Raw genomic sequence first — 26,695 nt, 5'->3', positions numbered from 1 at the left:
CGCAGAACTGCAGGCTTCCACAGCCAACAATAGCAGAAGCTATGTTTATAAGCACAGACTCGAAGCAGAATGCTTGGGGTTCAAACTCTGGCATGAACACTTTGCATAACCATGAATGAAGTTAACCTCCATGCCTCAGTTTCCCCACGTGCCATGCTGGAATAATGACAGTTATTCCTTCACAGGGCTGCTGTAAGGCCTGAGTGAGCTAAGGTATGTGAAGCTTGGGGTACAGCTCCTGGCAGGTTGGCATCAGTGTTATTTATTGCTGTTGTTTATCATCATCACTTGCATACACAAAACCATCCGAAATTTCACGTATTTAAAATGAGCCTTTGATTTCTCCCCCAAAACCTACTGTTGCCCCCACTGTTGCTCATCTCAACAAATGGCACCATCATTCAACCAGCTGCTTGGCCAAAACCTTGAGGACCCCGTCCCACCACCAAGTTCTCTCACATCCAACCATCGGCAAGTCCTGCTAGTTGTCCCTTCAGATTAAATCCTGGATCCACTCCCTTATCACCTCCACCATTGCCACTCTGTCCAAGCCACTGCAATCTCTTGCCTGCAATAGTATCTCAACTGGCCCCCCAATTCCAGCTTCAATGCCCTACGACCTCAGCCCAAGTCTCCACAAGCACAGGATTAGCACTTCAGAATTAAATCAGGCCACACCCCTCCTGTTCAAAGCAGCTTCCCACTACACTGAGAAGGAGACTCAAACTCCCTCATGACACCGCCCTCACCTACCACTCTCCTCACTCCACACAGCCACACTCACCTCTTGATGCAACTCTGCCCTCCTGAAACTACAATTCCTCTCTGCCTGAGATGTGCTTCCCCCAATACACACATGGCTCCTTCCCTCACTTCATTCACATCTCTGATGAAACACCACCCTTAGTGAGGCCTCTTCTGACACCTTTACCTAAAACAGCACTCTCCGCCTCTCTCTGTCTCCCACACTCAGCCTCACTTTTGTTCACAGCGCTGTGATGTATGATACTAGGTACTGTCATCTGTTGAGTTTTATCATTTTCCTCCCACTAGAATAGAGGCTCCTTGAGGTCAAGGGTTTGTCACTGCAGGCTAACAATGATGCCTCGAACATAGCGGGAGCTCAGTAAATATTTGTTCCATATTTGTTCCATAAACTGTGAAGATGAGTTCCTCCTCTGGGTATTTCAATCCATCCTTACTTGGTTCTAATTTATGACCAGTCTCTCATACCTATGAACAAATGGTCTTTTTATTTTAAAAAACATCAAGAAACCCCATTGTTAGAGTTGGCAAGACCCTGTGCTTTAAGAGGGTGCCTCTTTCTTTGTTTGTTTTATACAGACTCAGGAGGAACAAGTGCAGTTGTATTACATGGATAATGCACAGTGGTGAGGTCTGTGCTTTTAGTGTAACCAGCACTGGAATACTGTACATTGTACCCATTAGGGAATTTCTCATTTCTCATCCCTCACTGCCCTCCCACCCTCTCACCTTTCTGAAGCTCCAATATTTATTATTCCAGTCTCTGTGTCCATGTGTATGTATTATTTAGTTCCCACTTATAAGTGAGAATATGTGGTGTTTGACTAAGTTATTTCACTCAAGATAATGTCCTCAAGTTCCATCAATATTACTCCAAAACACAGGATTTCATTCTGTCTTATGGCTGAGTGGTATTCCATGATATACGTGTGTGTGTGTGTGTGTGTGTGTGTGTGTGTGTGTGTGTGTTCTTTACCTAGTCATCCGTTGGTGGACAGTTATGTTTATTCCATATCTTTGCTACTGTGAATAGTGCCACAATAAACAAATAAGTGCAGTTATCTTTTTGATACAGAGATTTCTTTTACTTTGTGTAGACACCCAGTAGTGAGAATTGCTGGGTCAAATGGTAGTTCTACTTTTAGTTCTTTGATTAATTTCCATACTATTTTCCATAAAGGTCATTCTAATTTACATTCCCACCAACAGTGTATAAGTGTTCTCTTTTTGTCTGCAACTTTGCCAACATCTGTTGTTTTTTGACTTTTTAATAATTGCCATTTTTGACTGGTATAAGACGGTATCTCATTGTGGTTTTATAATGATTTGTATTTCTCTGATGATTAGTGATGTGTAGCATGTTTAGGAGATTCTTGGCCATTTGTGTCTTCTTTAGAGAAATGTTTGTTCATGTCCTTTGCTCACTTTTTAATGGGATTGTGGTTTTTCTTGTTGAGTTGTCTGCGTTCTTTGTAGATTCTGGATATCAATCCTTTGTTGGATGTATAGTTTAAAAACACTTGTGGCCATTTTGTATGTTGTCTGTTCACTTTGCTGACTATATATTTTGCTGTGCAGAAGTTTTTAAGTTTAGTAAAGTCCATTTGTCTATTTTTATTTTTGTTGCATTTGCTTTTGAAGTCTTAGTCATGAATTCTTTGCCTAGGCGAAGATCCGAGAGAGTTTTTCCTGGGTTTTCTTCTGGGAATTTTATAGTTTCAGGCGGCCTTACATTCAAGTCGTTAATCCAACCTGAGTTATTTTTAAAATGTGGTGAGAGACAGGGGTCCAGGTTCATTCTTCTGCACATGGCTGTCCAGTTTTCCCAGAACCATTTACTAAACAGACTGTCCTTTCCCCAGTGTATGTTTTTGTCAACTGTGTCAAAGATCAGTTGGTTTTAAGTATGTAGCTTTGACTCTGAGTTTTTTATTCTGTTCCACTGATCTGTGTGACTATTTTTATATCAGCACTAGCTGTTTTGATTACTATAGCCCTCCACTATAATCTGAAGTCAGGTAATGTGATGCCTCTAGCTTTGCTCATTTTCCTTAAGATTGGTTTGGCTATTAAGACTTTTTTGGGGGAACCACTTGAAGTTTAGGACTTTTTTCTAATTCCGTAAAAAATGATGTTGGCTTTTGATAGGAATTGCATTGAATCTGTGGATTGTTTTCGGCAACATAATCATTTTAATGATATTGATTTTTCCAATCCATGAGCATGAGATGTTTTCCCATTTGTTTGTGCCACCTACAATTTCTTTCTTCAGTGTTTTATAGTTTTCCTTGTAGAGATTTTTCACCTCCTTAGTTAAATGTATTTCTAGTGGGGTTTTTTTTAGCAATTATAAATGGGATTGAGTTCTTGATTTGATTCTCAGCTTGATCATTATTGATGTGTAGAAATGTTATTGATTCTTGTACAATGACTCTGTATCCTGAAACTACTGAATTCATGTATCATATCTGAGAGACTTTTGGAGGAATCTTCAGAGTTTTCTAAGTGTAAGATCATATCATCAGCACACACAGACACGTTGACTTTCTCTTTTCTGATCAGGATGCCTTTTCTTTCTCTTGCCTGACTGTTCTAGCTAGAACTTCCAGTACTATGTTGAATAGGAGAGATGAAAAAGTGGGCATCATTGTCTTGTTCCACTTCTTAGGGGAAATGCTTTCAACTTTTCCCTGTTAGGTATGATGCTGGCTGTGGTTGTGTCATATATGCCTTTTATTATTCTGGGGTATGTCACTTCTAATAATTTTTTGAGTGTTTTTTTCATTAAGGGATGTTGAATTTCATCAAATGCTTTTTCTGTATCTCCTGAGATGGTCATACATTTTTTGTTTTTAATTGTTTAAATGGTGAATCGCATTTATTGATTTGCATACACTGAACCATCCTTGCAACCCTGGAATAAAACCCACTTGATCGTGATGTATTATTTTTCTGAAGTGCTGTTATATTCAGTTTGCTAGTATTTTGTTGAGACTTTTGAATCTAGGTTTATCATAGATATTGGTCTATAGTTTTCTTTTTTCCTTGTGTGCTTGTTTGGCTTTGGTTTTCAGGATAATACTGGCTTCAAAGAATGAGTTAGGGAGGATTGTTGCCTCTGATTTTTGGGAACAGTTTCAGTAGGATTTGTACCAGTTCTCCCCTGTGCCTCTGGTAGAATTCAGCTGTCAATCTGTCTGGTACTGAGCTTTTTTTGTTGGGAGGATTTTTTTTAAAAAATTACTGATTCAGTTCCAATACTTATTATTGATCTTTTTGGAATTTCTATTTCTACCTGGTTGAATCTCAAGAAGTTGAATGTTTCCAGGAATGTATACATTTCCTCTAAATTCTCGGTTGTGAGTACACAGATGCTCATAGTAGTCTCTGATGATTTTTTTGTGGTATCAGCTGTAACGTCTACTTTCTCATTTCTGATTGAATCCTCTCTCTTCTTGGTTAATCTGACCAGCATTCTATGAACATTATCTTTCCAAAGAACCAATTTCTCATTTTGTTGATCCTTCGTACTGCATGTTTTGTTCCCCATTTCATTTAGTTCTGCTTTGATATTTGTTACTTCTGTTCTGCTAGGTTTCAATTTGGTTTTTTCTTTTTTTTTTCTAGTTCCTTGAAGTGTGGTATTAGGTTGTTAATTTGTGATCTATATTTTTTATGTAGGCATTTAACACCATAAATTTCCCACTTAGCCCTGCTTTTGCTATATCCCAGAAGTTTTATGTTACGTATCCATTTTCACTTGTTTCAATTTTAATTTCCATCTTAATTGCATTGTTGACGCAAAATTCATTCAGAAGCAGGCTATTTAATTTCCAATTATTTGCATAGTTATGAGAGTTCCTCTGGGAATTGATTTCTAGTTTTATTCCACTGTGGTCTGAGAAGATACTTGGTATCATTTTGGTTTTTTTTCAATTTATTGAGACTTGTTTTTTGGTATGACATATGGTCCATCTCGAAAAACAGTCCATGCATGGATGAGAAGAATATATATGTTCTGCGGTGGTGAGTAGAATGTTCTATAAATGTCTGTTAGGTCTACGTGGTCCTGAACCAATTTAAGTCCAGTGTCTGTTGATTTTCTTTCTCAATGATTGAATTCTATTATGGTATTGCTGTTCATTTCTTTCCTTAAGTCTACTAGTAGTTGTTTTATGATTCTTGGTGCTCTAGAGTTAGGTGCATATATATTTAAGATTGTTACATCTTGTTGAATAATCTCTTTATCATATAATGACCATCTTTTTCTTTTTTTTTACTATTGTTGATTTAAAGTCAGTTTTATCTAAGTATAGGTCTCCCTGCTTGCTTTTGATTTCCATTTGCCTGGAATATCTTTCTCCATCCCTTTAGCTTCAGTCTATGTCTTACCAATTAGTTGGCTTTCTTGTAAGCAGCATATGGGTGGATTCCGTTTTTTGGTGTTTTTTTTTTTTTTTAATCCATTCTGCCAATCTGTATCTTTTATGTGGAGCATTTAATCCATGTACATTCAAAGTTAATATTAATATGAGGTTTTATTCCTGTCATAATGCTGTTTCCTAGTTGTTTTGTGGTCTTGTTTGCATAATTGTTTTATAAGAGTGTTTATACTTTTGTGTGTTTTTATGATAACAAGTATCAAACTTTTGTTTCCCTGTATAGACCTCCTTTGGGCATTTCTTGTATGGCCCATCTAGTAATGACAAATTCCCTCAGCATTTGCATGTCTGGGAAAGACTTTATTTTTCCTTCATACATGAAACTTATTCTGGCAGGATACAAAATTCAGGGTTGACAGGTTTTTTTTTTTCCTTAAGCACCTTGAAAACAAAAACCCAATCTCTCTGGCTTATAAGTTTCTCCTGAGAAGTCCCCTATTTAGTTTGATGGGGTTTCCTTTGTAGGTGATTAGATACTTTTCTTGTGGATAGGATTTTTTCCTTCACGTTGACCTCATACAGTCGATGGCTATATGTTGTGGTGAAGTCCTTCTTGCAACATATTTCCTTAGAATTTGTTGAGCTTCTTATATTTGGAGGTCTGGATCTCCTGCTAGACTAAAAAAGTTTACATCAATTACTTCCTCAAATACGTTTTCCAGACTTTGTTATTCTCCCTTAGTAATATCTATGCTTCATAGGTTTGGATGTTTCATGTAGTCCCATACTTCTCAAACGCTTTGTTCACTTCCTCTGAATCTTTGTTTTTGTCTGATTGGATTAATTCAAAAGACCTGTCTTCAAGTTCTGAGATTCTTCCTTCTGCTTCGTCTAGTCTACGGTGGAAGCTTTCAACTGTATTTTATAATTCCCATAATACATTTTTCATTTCTAGAAATTCTATTTGATTTTTAAAAAATATCTCTTTGGTAAATTTCTCATTTATATCCTGGGTTGATATTCTGATTTCTTTGTATTGGTTTTCAACTTTCTCATGTATCTCATTAAGTTTCTTTAAAAATAATATTTTGAATTCTTTATCTAGTATTTCAAGCATTTCACTTTGGTTAGGATCTGTTTCTGGAGGATTAATATGATCCTTCAGGGTGTTGCAACACCATGCTTTTCCATATTTCCAGAATTGTTACCCTGGTTCCTTCTCATCTAGAGAAACTGTCACTTTTTAGTTTGAATTTTCTTTTGCTTTGACTAGAGGGTTCCCCCCTGCCTTGAGAATGTGACTATAATGTATGCTGCATAGTTTTATTTGGCTTTGCGTCTGGACGCTTTCAGCGGCAAACACTCTGGATGAATTCCTTGGTTATAGATAGGTTTTGTGTGGTGACTTTCTCATATATCAGTTGTAGTAGTAATATACCAGGCCGGTGAGCAGGCTCAAGGCCTTCTGAGTAGCCAGGGTATGGTGAGGGATGATGGTAACTGAGGCCATGCAAAGCTTGTCTCCTGCCGTAGCACTGTGCAATTGTATACACAGCTGTGTCAGCAGATGGGCTATGCAAGTTCACCTCCTGGCCAGGAGTGGTACTTGCAGGAAAGAGGCAGTTGCAGTCGTGGCAACAGGATTTATGCTTGGCCTTTGTTAACGAGGAGACTACTCCCATGTCCCAGACAATGGGTGGGGCCATTGGACACCTAAGCGTCATCGCTATCTTGTGTTCTGCCAGCAAGGCAGGTTGAGGAAGGAAAGCTGGGTGGAGCTGGGTCAGGCAAGCACATATTCAGGCTCTCCAACAGCCAAGACAAGCACTGGCCCCAGGGGTGATCACCGGGCCTCCAGGGCAACATTCTAGGGAGGGACAGAGGCACCTCTACTACATCAAAGAGCCCACATGGTACGAAGAGGTGCAGCCTGGGCTCCACAGCGTAACAGGCAATAGCAGGACCCACCAAGTTCTATTGCCCTTAACTCAGTGAGTCTCCCACCTGTGTCCCATCGCTGGCTGCAGGCCAAAAAAGCCAGCCCAGTCCCAAGCAGTCTGTATTAGGTTGTTTTTGCACTGCTATAAATGCCTGAGACTGGGTAATATATAAAGAAAAGAGGTTTAACTGGCTCACAGTTCTGCAGGTGGTACAGGAAGCAAAGCTCAGCTTCTGGAGAAGCCTCAAAAAGCTTTTACTCACGGCAGAAGGTGAAGTAGGAGCAAGCATATCACACGGCAAAAGCAGGAACAAGAGAGTGAGAGTGAAACAACCAGAAAGTTTCAAACCACCAGATCTCATGAGAATTCACTCACTATCATGAGGACAGCACCGAGCGGATGGTGCTAAACCATTTATGAGGGACCCCCATGATTTAATCACCTTCCACCAGGCCCCACCTCCAACACTAGGGATTAAAATTCAACGTGAGATTTGGGCAGGGACAAAATCCAAACTACATCAGGGTCTGTGCTCAGATAGTGAAACGGCCCCAGGCTACAAGACTCCCTGCCCAGGACAGAAACCATGGCTCTGAGGCCACACCTCTGCGGTACAGTTTCATGAAGTAGGGGCGCCCAACTTCCACATCACAGCAAGAACTCAAGCCAAAGACGAACCCCCACCCAGGGTAAAAAAGGCCCCGGTCACCAAGTGAACCACGACTATGTGAAACATTCCTGTAAGTTTTATTTCCAAAATAACACACTGGCATCATTTCAATTACCTCTTCCAAAGAATATTCTAAAAATTCGTGTTCTCTGCCATCATTTCAAAGTAGATAATTTTATTATTTTCTGTGGATAAATTTCCCAAAATTTTATTTTTTTAGACTGAAGCTATTCACAGACGGGTCTATTTATTAAGTTAACTGCTTAATATTTAGCTTTCAAATTTCTCTTAGAAGTAGGCTATCAAATCTGCAGGAACGCTCTAACCCACTAACCTTTTTCCCCAGTCCTGCTGTCAGAGATTCATGGACAGCTAATAGAGTGAATCAAACGACCTACACCTACTCACAGCCTCAAAGGCACTCGAGCTCATTTCGACCATATCCTCAAAGCAAAGTCGCCTGTCGCCTAAAATACTTCCCAGACACCTAAGTGTTTCTACTAATAATGGAGGACGTTAGAACCTCTAGAGCTCACAGGGTACCAGCACATGGAGCTTAAGCCTACCACCACATTCACGCAGAAAGGCAATGAAAATAAAAGAAAATTATTGCCACAGACTATAATTGGGTTACAGCAAAAAGCCACAAGTGCCTATTACCCTGCAAAATCTAAAGCTTGTCATCCCACAGCAAGATTATACGAAAACATTAACCCAAGAGGGGAGTGAGTCAGTGGACTGGGTAGGATTCAAGACAAGATGCAACTCTCTAACCAGCAAAATAAAAGCCTACGATAGAAAAGGGAGCAAGATGGCATATGGCACGACGGGAAAATGAAAGAACTCTTCGTTCTGAAAATAGCTCCATTTCATCAAGACACTTAGAGGATTCCAAGTCAGCAAGATCTGCAAGCACCCTCCACGGGGCAGGTAGCAACTTCTGGCTATCTCCCCACTCCGGGAGGGAAGAAAAGACATGCCTCACACAGCACTCCACAAAATTGGAATGTGCATCGGAAAAACAGTCAAGGCTACTGGGGAACGTCCTCCCACTTCCTGCTACAGCAAACACAGCAATGGAGACATTCATAAGACCATGAATTTAGCAGCCTGGGGAGCGAGGTTGCTTGCCAGCTGCAACACACCACACATTGAGTTAATGCTGTTTCGTATATAATAATTTTACTTTTATAACCCTGGTAAGACTGCTAGCAGGCCAGTTCTGAATTTTGCCTGTTCCCAAGGGCACTAAGGTGGGAGGTATATTTACACAATGCTTTAAAGAAATAATTATCTTAAAGCCCCTACCAGAATCCACTGAACAAACTATAACAGTAGTTTCAAAGGTGTTGTTTGGAACTACCAAGATTTTTGTCCATCGAAATCATTCTAAAAGTGACAGAGCAAAACGAATAAATAAATGAGATACTAGTAAGGTGTAGAAAGCAAGACTATACTGACGCTAAACCAAACTGAGGTTTTTTCTTCTTTAGGGAATGATGAGTGTTTTATAAGTACATAAACCTTCAATATGTTTTAAAGTTATCATATCATGGCCTGTAAGGTGTAATCAAATCAAACTGAAAACAGAAAAAAGGGCATACGCTTTATTAAGATTTGCTAACAGTGACAGCACTACATTTTTAGCAATCATTATGCTTTTCAGTTCTTTCCATTTAATCTATCTTAAGACAAAAAAAACGAGTTAGTGAATATGAGTATGTCCTCCACATCATTAGTCTATAGGCTCCCTGAAAGCATTCCAAAATTTAACAAAATTCCTACTGCTTAGCTCACAATAGGCTCTCAATAAATGAAAACTCAATGAATAAAGCCCCAGATGCCAACTACACCTGAAGAGATAAGAAGTACAAATTACAAACGTTTCTCATGCATCTTCAATCTGCTTCTAAGAGAAATTACAAGTCATTGTTTTGAGAAAAACACAGACTATACCTCCCCACTCCCACCCCAAAAACTATTGAGAACACAGATCAGCACACTTTCTTTTACAAAGGGCCACGTGCTATCTACATTTTGGGTTTTGTAGGCCACATAGGTCTCTGTGGCATATTCCTCTTTGTTTTGTAACAATCCTGTAAAAATGTGAAAACCATTCTTAGTCCTGGGCTTGTACAAAAAAAAAGAGCCAGGGCAGGCTTTGAACCATGGGCTGTTAGTTGGTGATTTCTGACCCATAGAAAACAAATTGCTATTCATTTTGGAAAGCAATTTTTTCCTAGGTGGTAGAAGACACAACTGCCAATTCAGCAACATGAGGTAAGAGGTACACTCACATAAAACAAAAAATAAAACAAAACAAAGGGTATCATGATCAGGTTGGAAAATCAGAGCCCAGGAGAGTATCTGTGGGACTGAGAAGTTGAGGTCTAGCAAGAGAGCAGAGGGCACTGCTGTTGCCGCAGCCTCCACCTCCCACAGGAAGCAACTCAGATCCGACCAACTGGACACTTGAGGATGACTGTGTGTGGGGCTGGGCGTGGTGGCTCACTCCTGTAATCTCAGCACTTTGGGAGGCTGAGGCAGGCAGATCACCTGAGGTCAGGAGTTCAAGACCAGCCTGACCAACAAGGAGAAACCCTGTATCTACTAAAAAAAAAAATACACACACACACACACACACATATATAAATAAAATTAGCCAGGCATGGTGGTGTGGCGGCTCATGCCTGTAATCCCAGGATAACTGTGTGTCCCTGCCCAAATCTCGTGTCAAACTGTAATCCTCAACATTGGAGGTGGGGCCTGGTGAGGTGACTGGATCATAGGGGCAGATTCCATCTCCCCCTCCTTGCTGTTCTCATGATAGTGAGTGAGTTCTTGTGAGATCTGGTCATTTAAAAGTGGGTGGCACCTCCCGCTCCCACTCTCTTCCTCAGGCTCTGGCCATGTGAGGTGCTCGATACTCCTTTGCCTTCTGCCGTGACGCCTCTCCAGAAGCAGATGCTGCCATTGTGCTTCCTGTACAGCCCGCAGAACTGTGAGCCAATTATACCTCTTTTCTTTATAAATTACCCAGTCTCAGGTGTTTCCTTATAGCACTGCGAGAATGAACACACTGCTCCCATCCTCGCCCCCAACCCCCAAGCAGATGTCTGTTTTCAGATGCTTTTCCTACCACTAACAGTATGTCATCTAACAGCTGCACCTGAGTTTTTAAATGAAGTTTACCTTTGACACTACCTCCTAAATATCAGCCTTAATTCTTTCCACTTTAAACTTTTGGTTTTTTTCATTGAATGCTTTATGGTTTTTCTGGGAGGCAGTATTTTACCACTTCCACTTCCATATGAAACTATCTTTCCCTTCATAGATGACCGTATCTGAAAAAATCAGTGATTTATTGTTCATAATTTAATCTGAATTAATGCTTTTAAATAAACATTTCTTTTTGCCTTATTAAACTGCATGGTATTAGGCCACCAGTAAAAATTATTATGACCATTCATTAGTTCCTGAATCCTTACAACCTTTGAAAATTCTTAAAAACAGAAAGTAATAGAGAAAAGTGAGATAATTAATTAAGATTGTGATCCAGGTGAGAAAAGAAAACTCCCTTTAGGATCTCGGGTGGTGGGCATGGAGAAGCAGCAGAAGGAACACGGTCTGCTCTTCCCCAGGACCAGGGAGGATCAAGTAGCAGTGCAACATCAGGGAGTCCAGGCTGGGGAAGAGGACATTTCATTAGTCAACAAGAGTGGCCTGCCCGAGAGATCCATTACACACCACCACAACCACAGTTAATAACAACGTAATTTATTCTTGCATATCACTAAGAAAGTAGATTTTAAGTGTCCTCACAACAAAAAAAGGAGGTATGTGAGGTAATGCATGTGTAATTAGCTCAATGTAGCCATTTCTCAATTTCAAAACATCATGTTGCACATAATAAATACATATAGGTCGGTGTGTACATATACAGATATATATACATACACTCACCCAAGAAGAATGTCTTGACCAAGGAATGCTGTGTTCAAATAACAAAGAGTGGACGTAACAATAACAGTAACCTAGAGACCTAGTCTCTGAGGTCAGCTGGAAAAGAATTTAAGGGGCACGTGGCCTGGACTCACATTGCAGCCAGAAGTCATCCCAAGGCTGAGGAGAGGGACAGACAGATTTAACAATGCAAACAGGTAAAGGAGACTTATCAGAGCGGGGTGCAACACAGGTGGAACACCAGGTGCAAAGGAAGATGAAGCAGTCAGCGTCAGAAACAGATGGCCCCTGCAGGGAGAGTGAATACTCTAAGCCCAAGCCCAACCACGCCACTTGGTTTACTGAGTTGCACAGCACCAGAAACCAAGAACTAACTTGCCCTATATGGATGAGCCATTCTATTTCCAATCTGGACCAAAAATCACATCCTGTGATATTTTAAATGCCCTGTCCTAAAAATAAGAATCACTCAGACAAGTTTTAAAAAATTAAATCACATGGTATCTCTGCTCAAATGCAATTTCGAAGCTAAAAAAGATTTTCACCCCGAAAGGTTAGAATGAGTATTTGAAAGGTAAAGCTCCCCGGAGTATACTTCATAAGCATGTAAGTTTGAAGTTCCCGTGTTACCTCCTTTTTTGCTTTAAATATGTCTTTCTTGCAGGCTGCAGTGGTCCTCCACTCAAAGTAGTGCACACATTCTGTTGCGGTTACAAATTCAGGAGTTCCCTATTAAAAAATAATAACAATTATAATAAGTTACCATGCCACACATTGTAAAGATTCTTCTTTAAAATTAGAATGCAGTAAAGGCTACTAAAATAAAGAAAGCAGCAGCAAGAAGGGCAGGGGATGCAACCGCTTTAGTTAAACAGGGTCATCAAGACGTTCCCAAATCTGAAAATGCTGAGACCAAAGCTTCATAAAATCATGTTGGGATTTTGTGTAACTAATCCAAAAGCATTCTACCGCCCCAGCTATGCAAGTACAGTGAGTGAGTTCATGGGAAGAAATCCTCGGTCACTCTCCTCTCAAACTCCAAATGTTCTCTTAAGCAAATGCCAGCAAACCAAAGCCAGGAAACATGACCTCATGCTTCCCGTGAAAAGGCTCCCATGAGAAGCCCATCTGCATCTGATCAAGTTAGTACATCCACCAGACGCCCACCCTCCAAGGCAGCCCCTCCTGTTAACCTCGACCAGAGTGGACTACAAACAGGCCGATCACAGCATAGCAGGGTGACACAGGCACAGCAGGAACTGCCTCTACGCTCCCACGGGCAAGTCTAGGGAGTTATCCTTCACAGTTCTACTTCTGGTATGGTGAACACAGAATTCATAAAGGAAATTAGTTAAAGTTAAAACAGCAGCTATATATTTTATTCTGTAATATAAATCTTCTCATTTAATGCCGCTGCACACAGATTCTTTTATTTTTTAAGGTCTCAATATGCACAACGATGCACTTCATACGCGGATCCAAAATTAACAATGTTAGTTTTATTTACAAAGTTCTTCAGATGAGACACTGTGGACCTGAAGATGCAACAGTCACAGTCCCAAACTCTAAAATGATATTTTAAAGCAATTTAGTAGCCACAGAGTTTCACTCGACCTGACTTTCCTAAGGATTGGGTTCTTACTCTGATTCAAGAACATCCATAGAATTTGTATAACAATTCCTTCTCCCAAGAGCTAAAACAATTATTGACTGCAAGTTCCTTTCCAAAAACTAAAGATTAAAAACAACAAATTACATACAATATGCCCATAAGAACAATCATAATAATTTACACAATGATGTCCTCTTTAAACACCAGGTAATATCCAAAAAACTTGAGAACCCCATACCCACAGGCCAAGGCTTCTCCTAAACAGATGTGGCTATCTCTAATTTAATATAAATGAGGAAAGAAAAGTATTTTCAAAAAAACGAAATACGCTGCTCTAAAACCCATCAAAATGAAATGCTAGGAGAAGAGGTTTTAGAAAAAAAAAATTATGCCTATAACATAAACATTAAACAGTGCACTGATTTTTACCACACTAATCACACTTAATTGTAGTTTTACAAAAGACGTGGTCCATGTTTTACTTAAAAGTTGTAACAAGTTTAGAATTTGTTTACTTATTGGTTCTTGATGGTGATGGTGATTTGGTAGGGTTTTTCTTATTTGTGTTTCTAAGTTTGCTTACTGATTCTTCCTGGAATACCTCTACAGCCAGAATACCAAGGGGCAGACATTTTTTTTTTTTTTTTAAAGAAATACATCAAGTGTCTGTGTGGACTCACCAGGGTTTTCCCACACAGGAAGGCAATGCTGCTCTGGACTCTGTGATTTGTGCCTGGCCGGTCACAGCTCACTGTTGTGTTGAATTCCAGGAGAGATCTGGTTGCACTTCTCAAAACAGAGTCACCTATTTGGAGAGAAAAGAGAGTGAACAAGCTATAAAATATACATAACCAAACAGCTATTTCCAAGAAAAAGCAAATTAAAAGTAGCATTATAATTTATCTGACAGCTTATAAATTTATAAAACTTTCCTTTCCCAGAATTTTCCATCTCAGGAGTGGCATCCCCATTACATTATCTTTACCTTGTCTGCTGCTTTCCATACATCAGAAAGGTCCACAGCTATATGCCCATCTCAAATCTGTCCACATTTCTCCACCTCTACTCCCGCTAAAACCACTACCTGCGCTCCAGCACTGGCCACCTAACTGCTCCCCATGCCTCCAGACTAGTCTCATCCCTCACCAGCCTCACTTCCTCATCCATCTTGCACCAGTGTGCTCTTCAAAAATACAAATCAGAATATATAACTCAGCCACTGAAATTTTTCAATACTTCCCATCACATATGCTAAAAAATCAACATTCTCTAGAAAGGCCTACAAGTACAGTGACCACATCTCTGTTTGTCTGGGACATAACTATAACAGTCCAGAATAAAAAGTCTATGTAAAAATCAACATGATGGGGGTTGGCATAGGAATAAACTGATCAGAAGACTAGAATAGAGAGCAATTGACTAGAAGAGAGAGCACAGAGACACAAATGTGAATTAAACTTTGATTATGACAGAAGTAATAGATCAGGGAAAAGAGGAGGCTGTTCAATAAGCAGAACTGGAAATAAAAACAGAACTGGAAACAAAATGGTTATCCATATGGAAAAAGACAAAATTGGATCTCTGTCCAGTACTGGGTACAAAAACCAACTCTAAACATAAGCTTGTACAACCCGTGGCCCGTGGGCCACATACAGCCCAGAAGGGCTTTGAATGCAGCCCAACACAAACTTGTAAACTTTCTTAAAACATTATGATATTTTTTGTGATTTTTTTTTAGATCATTAAGTATTATGAGTATTAGTGTATTTTAGGTGTGGCCAAAGATAATTATTCTTCCAATGTGGCCTAGGGAAGCCAAAAGATTGGACACCCCTGTCTAAATGGATTAAAGATGTAAACATCAAAATACAAACTTCAAAACTTGGCAGAAATCTTAAGATAGAGAAAGATTTCTTATGACTCAAAATGATTAATAAGGTTGACCTATTCAATTTAAGAGTTTATACTCATCAAAAAATAGTTTAAAGAAAACAGAAGTTATAAACTGGGAAAAACACAGAACTGGCAAAGAACCAGCATCAAGAATTTCTACATACATTCACATGCAAACAAATAAGAAAAAGAATTTTTTATGTATAATTCCAGGAAATAAAGGACGATGAATTACCTCTGACTGAGAAAGCACACACCACGCCAGAAAGGAGAGAGAAGGAAAAATCCACACCTAGCCACACAGTGGTGGATTTTAATATCCAATGAAAAGAAAAAATTCTAATCTAGGTCACACGCAATAGAAACCCAATATAAAATGAACAAGACATGATCAAGCAAACCGAAGAAAAACGTACATCAATAAATATGTTAAGAGATGTTCAATGTTACTGGTGATCAAGGAATTTCAAATCAAGACCAAAATAGTATACCGTTTACAGCCATCCCTCTGGCAAAAATTAAATACCAAGTGTCAGACGTGAGATGGCTCAGAGCTCTCCAGTATTGCTAGTGAAACGTTAACTGGTTCAACAACTATGTAAGTCAGCAGGACATTATGTCCTAAAATTGAACATTTGTGTGCCCTATGGCCTAGTTATTCCACTCAGTTATTCCACTCTTCTGAAGAGCAAAAACCTGGAAATAACCAAAGGCCCATCAACAGAAGAGTGGATAAATTAACTTTGGCAGATCCACGCAATAAAATATTACAGCATCCGGAAGGAATAAAACACAGTGAAAAACAACAATATGGTTGATTTGTAGTAATATTACTGTTATCATTTAAGTCCCAAAGAGTTACACATAGGAAGATACACACTTTAATAAAGTTAGTTGCATACACACACAGATTTTTTTTTGGAAATTAGATACAGTAAAAAAAAATTTAATACAAGATGGGAGCTAACGATTACTTCTAGTGGAAAGTCAAAGAGGGAAAAGCAAAACAGACAGTGCTTACTGCCAAGATCCTAGATTTTTGTTGGTAACAGGGCTCACTACGTTACACAAAACAACTAATTTTTTAAAAGGAAAAAGGTTAGTCCACGGATTACCACATGGATCACTGTATGTGTCATGAGCTCGGGATGACAGCTGATCCAATCCCATATACACCTGAAGTCTTGGGGCAGGGGCGAACCAAAAGTCAGCGCTGCCCCACAGCACCAGACTGATGGCCCGGTGGTTCTTCTGCCTGCGTGCAAAAGTCGGCCAGGATCATCCTTCCCCATCTGCAACACCCAGGGTCTTTTCTAAAACCTTTGCCTGGTCGGCTCAGCCAAAAGGACACAGAAGTCCTGCAGGGGCTCTGAAACCAAGGACAGTGCCCCGTGGACAGCTCCCTCGCCTGGACAGCTCCCCGCGCCTGAACAGCTTCCGCGCCTGGACAGCTTCCGCGCCTGGACAGCTCCTGCGCCTGGACAGCTCCCCGCGCCTGAACAGCTCCCCGCGCCTGGACAGCTCCCGCGCCTGGACAGCTCCCCGCGACTGGACCGCTCCCCGCGCCTGAACAGCTCCCCGCGACTGGACCGCTCCCCGCGACTGGACCGCTCCCCGCGCCTGGACAGCTTCCGCACCTGGACAGCTCCCCGCGCCTGGACAGCTCCCCGCGACTGGACAGTTCCCCGCGCCTGGACAACTTCCGCGACTGGACAGCTCCCCGCGCCTGAACAGCTTCCGCGCCTGGACAGCTCCCGCGCCTGGACAGCTCCCCGCGACTGGACCACTCCCCGCGCCTCAACAGCTTCCGCGCCTGGACAGCTCCCCGCGCCTGGACAGCTCCCCGCGCCTGAACAGCTTCCGCGACTGGACAGCTCCCCGCGCCTGAACAGCTTCCGCGCGAGGACAGCTCCTGCGCCTGGACAGCTTCCGCGCCTGGACAGCTCCCCGCGACTGGACAGCTCCCCGCGCCCGAACAGCTTCCGCGACTGGACAGCTCCCCGCGCCTGGACAGCTTCCGCGCCTGGACAGCTCCTGCGCCTGGACAGCTTCCGCGCCTGGACAGCTCCCCGCGCCTGGACAGCTCCCCGCGCCTGGACAGCTCCTGCGCGTGGACAGCTCCTGCGCCTGGACAGCTCCCCGAGTCCCGCCTGCAGTGGGCGTGTCTGGGAGGCACTCAGCAGGGGCCGGGGCGGGCTCAGCGGTGTGGAAGTACCCGCCTAGGGAGACGCGCAGCTGGAAGTGCGTGAGGGCTGGAGACGCGGAAGGCGCGTGGGGTGCAGCAGACACACGGGGCATGAAGAGTACAGGGAGGCGCGAAAGGGGGAGGCGCGAAGGGGGAGGCGCGAAGGGGGAGGCGCGAAGGGGGAGGTGCGAAGGGGAAGGCGCAAAGGGGGAGGCGCGAAGGGGGAGGCGCATGGGGCGTGGAGGGCGCCGGGTGGTACAGGGGATAGGCAGAGAGGCACAAGGGTGGGGAGGTGTGGGGGCCGGAGGAGCATGAGGAGGCGGGGGGTGTGGCGAGGCGCGGGGCGGAAGGCAAGGAAGCCTCCGGAGGCACGGAACCCCAGGAGGCGCAAAGGGCGGGGACGCACGGGGGCCGAGGAGGCGCGGAGGACCGGGGAGGCGCAAGAGGCCCAGGAGGCAAGGGGTCCTGGAGAAGCGCGAGAGCCAGGAGTCGTGGGGGACATCGGGAGGTGCAAGGGACCCAGGGAGGCTCGAGGAGCCCAGGAGGCGCGAAAGACTGCAGTTGGGGGAGGAGGGGAATGGGGTGGGTGGAGGATGGGGGGCGGCCGCTACAGGCAAAGGAATGCAGCGTCTCCTGGCAGCTTCAGAAGGCAAGCCCCCAACCTCGTGTCCTGTTCGCACACAGGGTGACCCCTCTGTGCCAAGAGCCCCTGAGAGTCCCTAATAATGTGCGGGTCACGTCCTGAAAAGGAGGCAGAAAAAAAAGCCCTGGAAGCGGGAAGGGAGTGACTCAGCCGCACGGCCACGCTGGCGGCCACTGCATCCCTCGGCGGTAGACCCGGGCGGGGCGCACACCCACCCCTCACCGGCTTCCTCGCAGCCCAGTGGCCAAGGGCAGACACCGGCGAGAGCCGCGGAGAACCGCGGCCTCCCAGAGAAGCACCAGGCAAGGACTGCGGGCTGCCGCCACCACGCCAGGCCCCCAGCCTGTCCCCAACATGCCAGGCCTCGGCCTCCCAGACTGCGGACCCTAAGCTCTAGGTTCGCAGGGCTGAGCGGCGGAACCCCTAGGACTCGCTGGCAGAGCCTCTTTAGAACCACATTAGACCAAGCTGTATCTTTTATGTACAGAGTTGTTCGTTGTTTTTCAGCCGCCAGGGCTCCCAGTTTGAGATCACGTCACCGGAGCCTGCCCAGATGAACCAAGCTTGCAACACGGGGGGAATCTAAGCGCTAGGACTGAGGAGCGGGACTGAAGAAGCGCACACCGCAAGGCAAGATCCAGGATCCAATCAGATAGAGCCCTGGTGTCATCTAATTGCAAGATCCAATCAGATCACACCTTATTACCATAAGCTTATAAAACCCCACCCAGCCCCCAGCTTGGGGCTACAGGTTTGAGCTTTCTTCCTGTCTCGTCGCAGTGCAGTCCACACTCTCCAGCAAAAACCCTGCACTTCGGTGTTTGGCTTTCCCTGGTGCACTGGCAGACGGGTTCGGTTTGGTCTGGTGACACTCTAGGCCATGCTTACACACTCACCAGGCCTACCAGGACACATTCACCAGGCCCTCCAAACCATGCTTACAGTAACCACCAGGCTGCACACACAGGCCCTCCACACCACACACCACACCACACTTGGCCGCACCCCCGGAGCCGCACCTTCAGGTTCTCCAGAATCCGCAGGGACCTCAGTGCCAGCCAGGCCACACAACCCAGCACTCCAAGCCACGCTCACTAGACCCACCCGGACCACCAGGCCACACCTCCGAGTGCTCCAGATAGCGCTTGCCAGGCCCTTCCAGACCACACTGGCCAGGCTGCACCTCGGAGCCCTCCAGGCCATGCTCTCAAGGGTACCACCATGCCAGGCTGCACCGGGCCCTCACGTGCAGCTCAGTCAGACCACCAAGTCGCACTCTGCGGGCCCACGAGGCCGCACTTCCAAGCCCAAGCAAGCCCACAGTGATTAGGCCTCCTTGAAGCCACAAAGCCTGGTGATCCTGACTTCACAAGCAGCCCCCCTGCCTGCCGCAGGGCTACAGCAAAATTATATTATTGCCATGGCAATTAGAACCTACAAGGCGGAGAACCCTTCCTGTCCTACTTCCTGATTTGCTCAAGCAAGTCTTTCCTCTCTCCCCTGCACACCCACTTAGCGTTTCCTTCAACATACACTATTCATGCTATTTTGCCAAATTAAAAAAAAAAAAAAAAAAAAAACTCATCCAGTGTTTTTTTACCTCCAGCTTCTCTATTTATATGGATACTCTTTTAAAAAGATATTTTTCTTGCTATTACCAACACACTCCTTGGCTACCCCTCTTGTCCCCTGAACTGGCTGTTCCCCCAGAGAGACACACAGCTCACTCCCTCAACTTGAGGTCTTTACTTACATGTCACGTTCTCAGTGACACTTACCCTATTTAATATCCTTGCACACACACCCCTGAGCCCTCAGTACTCCTGATTACCCTTCCTTTCTTTTTTTATAGCAGTCATCATAGTTTAACATACTACTTAGCCATTGCTTTTTTCATCTGTCTCCCACCCTATTAAAATGTAAGCTCCATGAAAAAAAGAGATTCTTGTCTTTTGTAGTGACCGATTCAATTCCAGTACCTAAACCAGGGCCTACATGTCACTGACAGTCAAATATTTATTATAAATAAACATTAACTGTTGGCTGTTTTAATATAATGCATACATACAATTTTAGATGATTTAACCAAGTAAATAAGAAGAAAATACACTATAAATTACTGAGCCATACCCATACAGATTGTTCCAGCATATGTGCCACAATAAACAATGCTACCAAAAACCTTTTGTAGAAATATCTACATATAGTACTACTACTTCTATCCGTTTGAGTCACAAAAGATTATGTGAATATACGTTTTAAAACGTAACAGGTATTGCCAGACTATCAGGAGAGACCATAAATCAGATAAAAACATGAGTTGTATCCAAAACTCAACCAGGTAGCATCTTAAATATCCAACAGAATTCTAGGTTTTAAGAAAATAAAAGACTTAAGAGGAAAAGGCATTTTCACATCTTATAAGACAAAGAGATGAAAGATACAATCCAATGATCAATCCAAATGCCTGCTCTAGATTTCTGTGAATGCATACAAGAATTAGACACTACCAAATCACTGGAAGTTAGGGGCCAGGCTCTTTAGAGTAAATGAATCACCTGGGACGGCGACTACAGTAGGACTCACTGTGTCCTACCAGGTCACCAGCAAGAAGCCAAACAGAATTCCAGGCTCTAGTGGTAACCTCAATTAACACTGTTCCCTAGTGAGTACATTACCTTAAGTTAAATGGGCTGGTAACAGGCTTCCTGAAATGGATATAGAGCTTTAATCCTCAGAAGGTTAATTAAAATCATAATATTAATATTTGATGTGATAGAAAAAATGTGAACGTACTTGGTATTTTTACTGCGATATTTAATATAACTCCAATCCAAAGTTTATAACTCAGCAGTTAATTCAGACTTATGCCACAGTATTAGAATACTTAAGAGAATTTTAGGTTTATCATAACTAGTAAATATACAAGAATTATTAAATATGTAATACTCATAAATTTATAATTATTGTTACACTGAATTTTTAACTGTTAAGTCAGACATCTGAAGTACTTAAAAAGGAAATCAAATACAGTTGACCCTTGAACTGCGCAGGTCTGAACTTCCCAGGTCCACTTATATACTGATTTTCTTTCCCCTCTGGAACCCCAGAACAGCAAGACCAGTCCCTTCTCTTCCTCCTCCTACTCAGCCTACATGAAGACAATGAGGATGAAGATCTTTATATGATGATCTACTTCCACTTACTGAATAATAAACATATTTTCTCTTCCTTATGATTTGTTTTTTCCTGAGACACAGTCTCTCTCTTACCTAGTCCTGGGCTCAAGCAATCCTCCTGCCTCAGCCTCCCAAGTAGCTGGGACTACAGGCATGCACCACCATGCCTGGCTAATTCTTTTACTTTTTGCAGAGATGGGGTTCCACTATGTTGTCCAAGCTGGTCTCAAACTTCTGGGCTCCACTGATCCTCCCACCTCAGCCTCCCAAAGTGCTGTGATTAGAGGTGTGAGCCACCACACCTGGCCTGATTTTCTTAATAGTTTCTTTCCTTTACCTTACTTTATTGTAGGAATACAGTATTTAATACATATAACATGCAAAATATGTGTTAATCGACTTTATGTTACTGGTAAAGCTTCCCATCAACAGCAGGCTATTAGCAGCTCTGGTTAGAGGGAGTGAGGTTAAATGTGGATTTTCAACTGTGCAGGGGGTTGGTGCCCCTAAATCTTGTGCTGTTCAAGGGTCAAATGTATATAAAACATATAAACCACTTTAAAATGTGAAGATAATTAGGTTGCAAATGGGACCAAATATTGTTCACAGGCCCTATAAAAATGATGGCTAACATTTGCTAAGATTCACATATGTAATATCATTTGCCTAAGGAAACACTAATGTAGGATTTTTTAAATTTCTTCTGAGCTCCTTGGATGTGTGGATAATGTATGATTCCTCAATTTAAAATAATGTAATATTGTTTAAACCAGCAGTTAGGTCTTTGTTTCTCACTATAAAAAATTTTAGGGCAGCAGTCCCTAACCTTTTTGGCACCAGTGACTGGTTTCATGAAAGACAATTTTTCCACGGACTTGGGTTGGGGGAGGGATGGTTTCAGGATGATTCAAGCATATTACATTTATTGTACCCTTTATTTCTATTATTATTACATTGCAATACATAATGAAATAATTATACAATACACCATAGTGTAGAATCAATATCAGCCTGAGCAACTAGATGGTCCCAGGTGGGGGTGATGGGAGACAGTGACAGATCATCGGGCATTAGATTCTCATAAGAGGCCACAACCTAGGTCCCTTGCATGCGCAGTTCACAATAGGGTTCGCGCTCCTATGAGCATCTAATGCTGCCACTTATCTAATAGGATGCAGAGCGCAGGCAGTAGTGCAAGCAGTGGGGAGCGGCTGTACGTACAGATGAAGCTTCACTCTCTGACCCGCCACTCACCTCCTGCTGTGCAGCCCAGTTCCTAACAGGCTACAAACCGGTATCAGTCTGTGGCCCGGGGGTTGAGGACCCCCACCTTGGAGCACTTTAAAACTCACACCAGGCCAGGCGAGGTGGCTCACGCCTGTAATCCCAGCACTTTGGGGCACCAAGGCGGGCGGATCACTTGAGGTCAGGAATTCAAGACCAGCCTGATGAAATGGTGAAACCCCATCTCTACTAAAAATACAAAAAAAAAAAAAGATTAGCCGGACATGGTGGTGCCTGGGATCCAAGCTACTCAGGAGGCTGAGGCAGGAGAATCACTTAAACCCAGGGGGCAGAGGTTGCAGTGAGCCAAGATCGCGCCACTGCACTCCGGCCTGGGCAACAGAGTGAGATTCTATCTCCAAAAAAAAAAAAAAAAAAAAAAAAAAACTCACACCAACTATTATCTTCCCAAAAGGATTAAGAGACAACCATCTTCCTACAGCAACATATAAATAAATTTGCCCATTTCCAGGCTCCCTGCCAGCACTCTATGATTCAACCACTTAAATTTCTGCCAACTTCTCAAAGAAAAATGAGATCTCATAATTGCTCTGATTTACATTTATACCTGGTGATGCGGCTTAGCTGTCTCGCCACCCAAATCTCATGATGAATTGTGATCTCGAGTGTTGGAGGTGGGGCCTGGTGGGAGGTAATTGGATCACAGAGCTGGTTTCTAATGGTTTAGCACCATCCCCAAGTGCTGTCTCGTGATAGCGTTCTCACGAGATCTGCTTGTTTAAAAGGGTGTAGCACCTCCCCACTCCTCTCCTGTCACTATGCGAAGAAGCTGCCTGCTTCCCCTTCACCTGCTGCCATGATTTTAAGTTTCCTGAGGCCTCCCCAGCCATGCTTCCTATACAGCCTTCGGAACTGTGAATCCAACCTCTCTCTTTCATAAATTACCAAGTATCAGGTAGTTCTTTATAGCAATGTGAGAAAGGCCTAATACACCTGGCTTACTAGTGAAGTTGTATCGACCGTCTGGATTTCTTCTTTTGCAAATTACCTGTTCTTTGACTTTGCCATTTTTCTCCTGGGTTGTTTTTCTTACCAATTTTTAAGAAAAGCTCTCATCCTATTAGTACATTGACAAACATGCTGGGAATGTTTTTCCCAGTCTAGCATATGTCTTTTGTCTTTAGAACACCTGTTAGTCATTAAAAGATATGTAATAAGAAATGTTCCTCTTCTCCAGTATGGCTTCCAGGTTTCCTTAAGGAAGGCTCTTCTAGATTATATCTACAAGTTACTAATTTTTTTCCCAATGTTCTATTGTCTTTTTACTTTCAAATCTTAACTGAGCTGCAATTTCGGTATGTGATCTAAAGGAGGGATTGAACGTTGTTTCCTAAGAGACAATAGCTACTTACACCCAATTTTTTGGTTGTAAGTTATCTTAAGTTATCATATATATTTGGATCTATTTCTATACTACCTCTTCTGTTCCTCTGATCTGCTGGGAGCTCCAGTGCTTGTGGTCATTTTGAAGATTCACATTTTTTCCTTTCTAGCAAGATCAAAAGAAGTTTGTTCTCAGATGTCCTCTCAGAGCCACACATTCACATCTCCCATCCTGGTCTCCATTTCAGCTCCAATCTGTCTGATGTGACCAAATGACTCACATAAAAACACAGCCCTGAGTGAATACACAGGCTCTGGAGCTGGCTGTCCACATTCAAATCCATAACCACACCACCTCCAGCAAGGTGCTCATTGTGGAGGCTACAGTAACTCCATTCTGGGGGCCAAACAGCCCTGCTGACTTCTGATTAACCCCAGTTCCAGGAAGGCCTCAAGATTTCCGGTTTATCTACTGTTCCTTGTGTAAGAGCAGGTACTTATCATGAATCCTCCCCGTAGGTCAAAAAACCTACTTCAATTGTCCTACACATCCCTTCTGAACCACCCCTTCCCTATGATGTACGAGCCCTGGGTCCCGGGTGGGTAATGGCGGAGGGATCCATCTCATCTCGTGACTTCTGGAGATGTGGCTTCTATTCATAAGTCCCTATTAAATGTTCCTTCCTGAGAAACGGGGTGCCAGCCTCTTTCTTCGGCCTCTCAACTTCCTGGGACGCCAGGGGCAGATGTGCATAGACCCGCCCGCTGTGGAACACAGATCCATTTTGCACTTCAGTTTCTTCATTTATAACATGAGGGAAATGAAATCACCTACTTTTAAAGGGTTGTTGAATGAATTAAATGAGATATTTTACTTTAAAACATTAGGCCTAGCACATGAATGCGCAACAAATTTAGGTATTTTTATTGTATATGCAAATTAGATTTGATTCAGGATTATCCCTACGCTACTGTCAATGTCACTCTCATTCACTCATACAAACTGCTCTCTCCAGTTGAAGAAAGGGAGCCGTTATTGACAGTCCTGAAAGTATATACGATGACTCCCTCTGGGAGTTTCAAGCTCTGGGAAAGGGATCGGTCACATGTATTTCGGGGAAAAAATGAGATTGGAAACTGCTGGTTTATAATAGTATCATCATCCACTTAACCTGTAAGTTACTTTTTAGTCATCTAGTTATCTTTGGTATCTCCCCCGTAAGCATCCTTTCCTATTCCACGTGGCCAGCTTCCTAAAAACACCTTCTATCACATCACCTCCCCGTTACCATCACAAAAGATCTGTAATGGATCCACTCCCCACCGGAAAATAACCACTCTCCTCCTCCTCCCTGGCTTTCAAGGCCCACAGAACTTGGTCAAACTCAAACTCTGTCCAGCGAGGCCAAGCTCACAAATTATCCTTCAAGTAAGTTGTCTCCATCTGGCATCAGTCTACGTGGTCCTGTCCTGTCCTGTCCTGTCCTATCCTATCCTATCCTATCCTATCCTATCCTATCCTATCCTACCATAAACTCAAGACACACTTTCATTAGCCAAAAATATTGAAGTATTATAATAAAATCAAGAAAAAAGCTACTTTTCCTTCTTTCTGAACACCTACGTCACACTGGCCAACAGGCTTACTTGTGGCCTTTCTCTGTGAGTTCTCAGAAGAGCACGATGAGGAAATTGGCCATCTCATCTGTAAGTTTCCCAAGTATGTCACCAAAGGGCAACATTTGTCAGACCCAAGAATTCACGACAATCCAGTGCTTTCTCAGATCTCAATCCCAGGCCTCAAATCCCTCCCACCAGGTTTTTCAGTCTGGATGGTGTCTTTGTAGACAGAGAGGGAAATCAAACAGGAGCTGGGCCTCAACCAGCAGACCTTGCACTCCCTTATCTTCTTACTGTAAACACTGCTTTCTACAAAGCTCTTTTAACTGTGTTTAGGAATTTCCACACAAAACGACAAGTGGGGGTTTGTTTCGAGACAGCTGAACACAGTTGTCAGAGGCCAGTTCTCAGAAGAACCAGAGTTACAGGCGAGCAACCATCACCAGAATGGACTATCAAGTGGAGAGTCCTGGAGCCTAGTGGAGAACCCCTGGGATGAAGCCAGGTCAAAAAAAACAAAAGAGAAACAAGAGAGGGGCAGAGAGCGCCTAGGAGCCCTGAGGAACTTGGTATTCCCTTGAAAGGGGTGGTGGGAATGCCACTGCTACCCCTCGCCTCTGTGGCCAACTGCTGGTACCCAAACTGTGGGAGAGCTTTTCTGCCCTCGCAAACCCAAACACTGGTGCGGGCAGCAATTTGGGGATGTCCTGAGGGCCTTACATCAGACTACCGCTTGTGTCAGGTTACTCACCCTCCAGTGGACCTGGGTGGCGGCGGCAGTGGTAGCGGGCATCATACTAAGGGCAAAGTCCTTGGAGGACTGCCTGGGGAAGCTCAGCACTGATGTCTCTATATCACCAGAGGCCCCACAGACCTTTCTTGGCACCTGCTGAGACTGCAGCAGCCACACAGGGCTGGCTGGACCCAGGGGAGCTGCAGGGTTCCCAGAGGCCTACCCTCAGGGAGTGCTGCTCCTAAGGGAAGAAAGAGTCCAGTATGCCAAGGGAGCACCCCTTGGGACAAAGGAGACCAGAGCATGCACTTTCCTGTGCCCAGGAGCATGGCTTGCGGGCTGAGAGACTGTGCCACCTGCAGCGGAGACAGGGGTGCTGTACTCAGCTCTGCAAGGGAGGCGTATGCTTCCAGCCCAGGAGCCAGGTGGTCTCAATGCTTGGGCACGGATGTGGGGAGTGGGACTTTTCCTCCCCCACCCTC

General features: G+C 43.5%; 1 protein-coding gene across 1 annotated transcript in view; it reads right to left on the bottom strand.

Moving 5' to 3' along the window:
- The window catches only part of IGF2R (insulin like growth factor 2 receptor), a 133,628-nt gene that overhangs the window by 79,974 nt on the left and 26,959 nt on the right, over positions 1 to 26,695 (bottom strand). Inside the window, exons 3-4 of the mRNA XM_050789196.1 lie at positions 14,013 to 14,137; positions 12,351 to 12,449 (exon numbers count right to left, since the gene is read on the bottom strand). Coding sequence (XP_050645153.1) covers positions 12,351 to 12,449; positions 14,013 to 14,137 — 224 coding nt within the window. The remainder of the gene's footprint in view (positions 1 to 12,350; positions 12,450 to 14,012; positions 14,138 to 26,695) is intronic.

Source organism: Macaca thibetana, chromosome 4 (genome assembly GCF_024542745.1).
Source record: "Macaca thibetana thibetana isolate TM-01 chromosome 4, ASM2454274v1, whole genome shotgun sequence".
Taxonomy (NCBI): domain Eukaryota; kingdom Metazoa; phylum Chordata; class Mammalia; order Primates; family Cercopithecidae; genus Macaca; species Macaca thibetana.
Note: the sequence above shows the minus strand (reverse complement) of the source record. Positions and strands in the feature narration are given on the sequence as shown.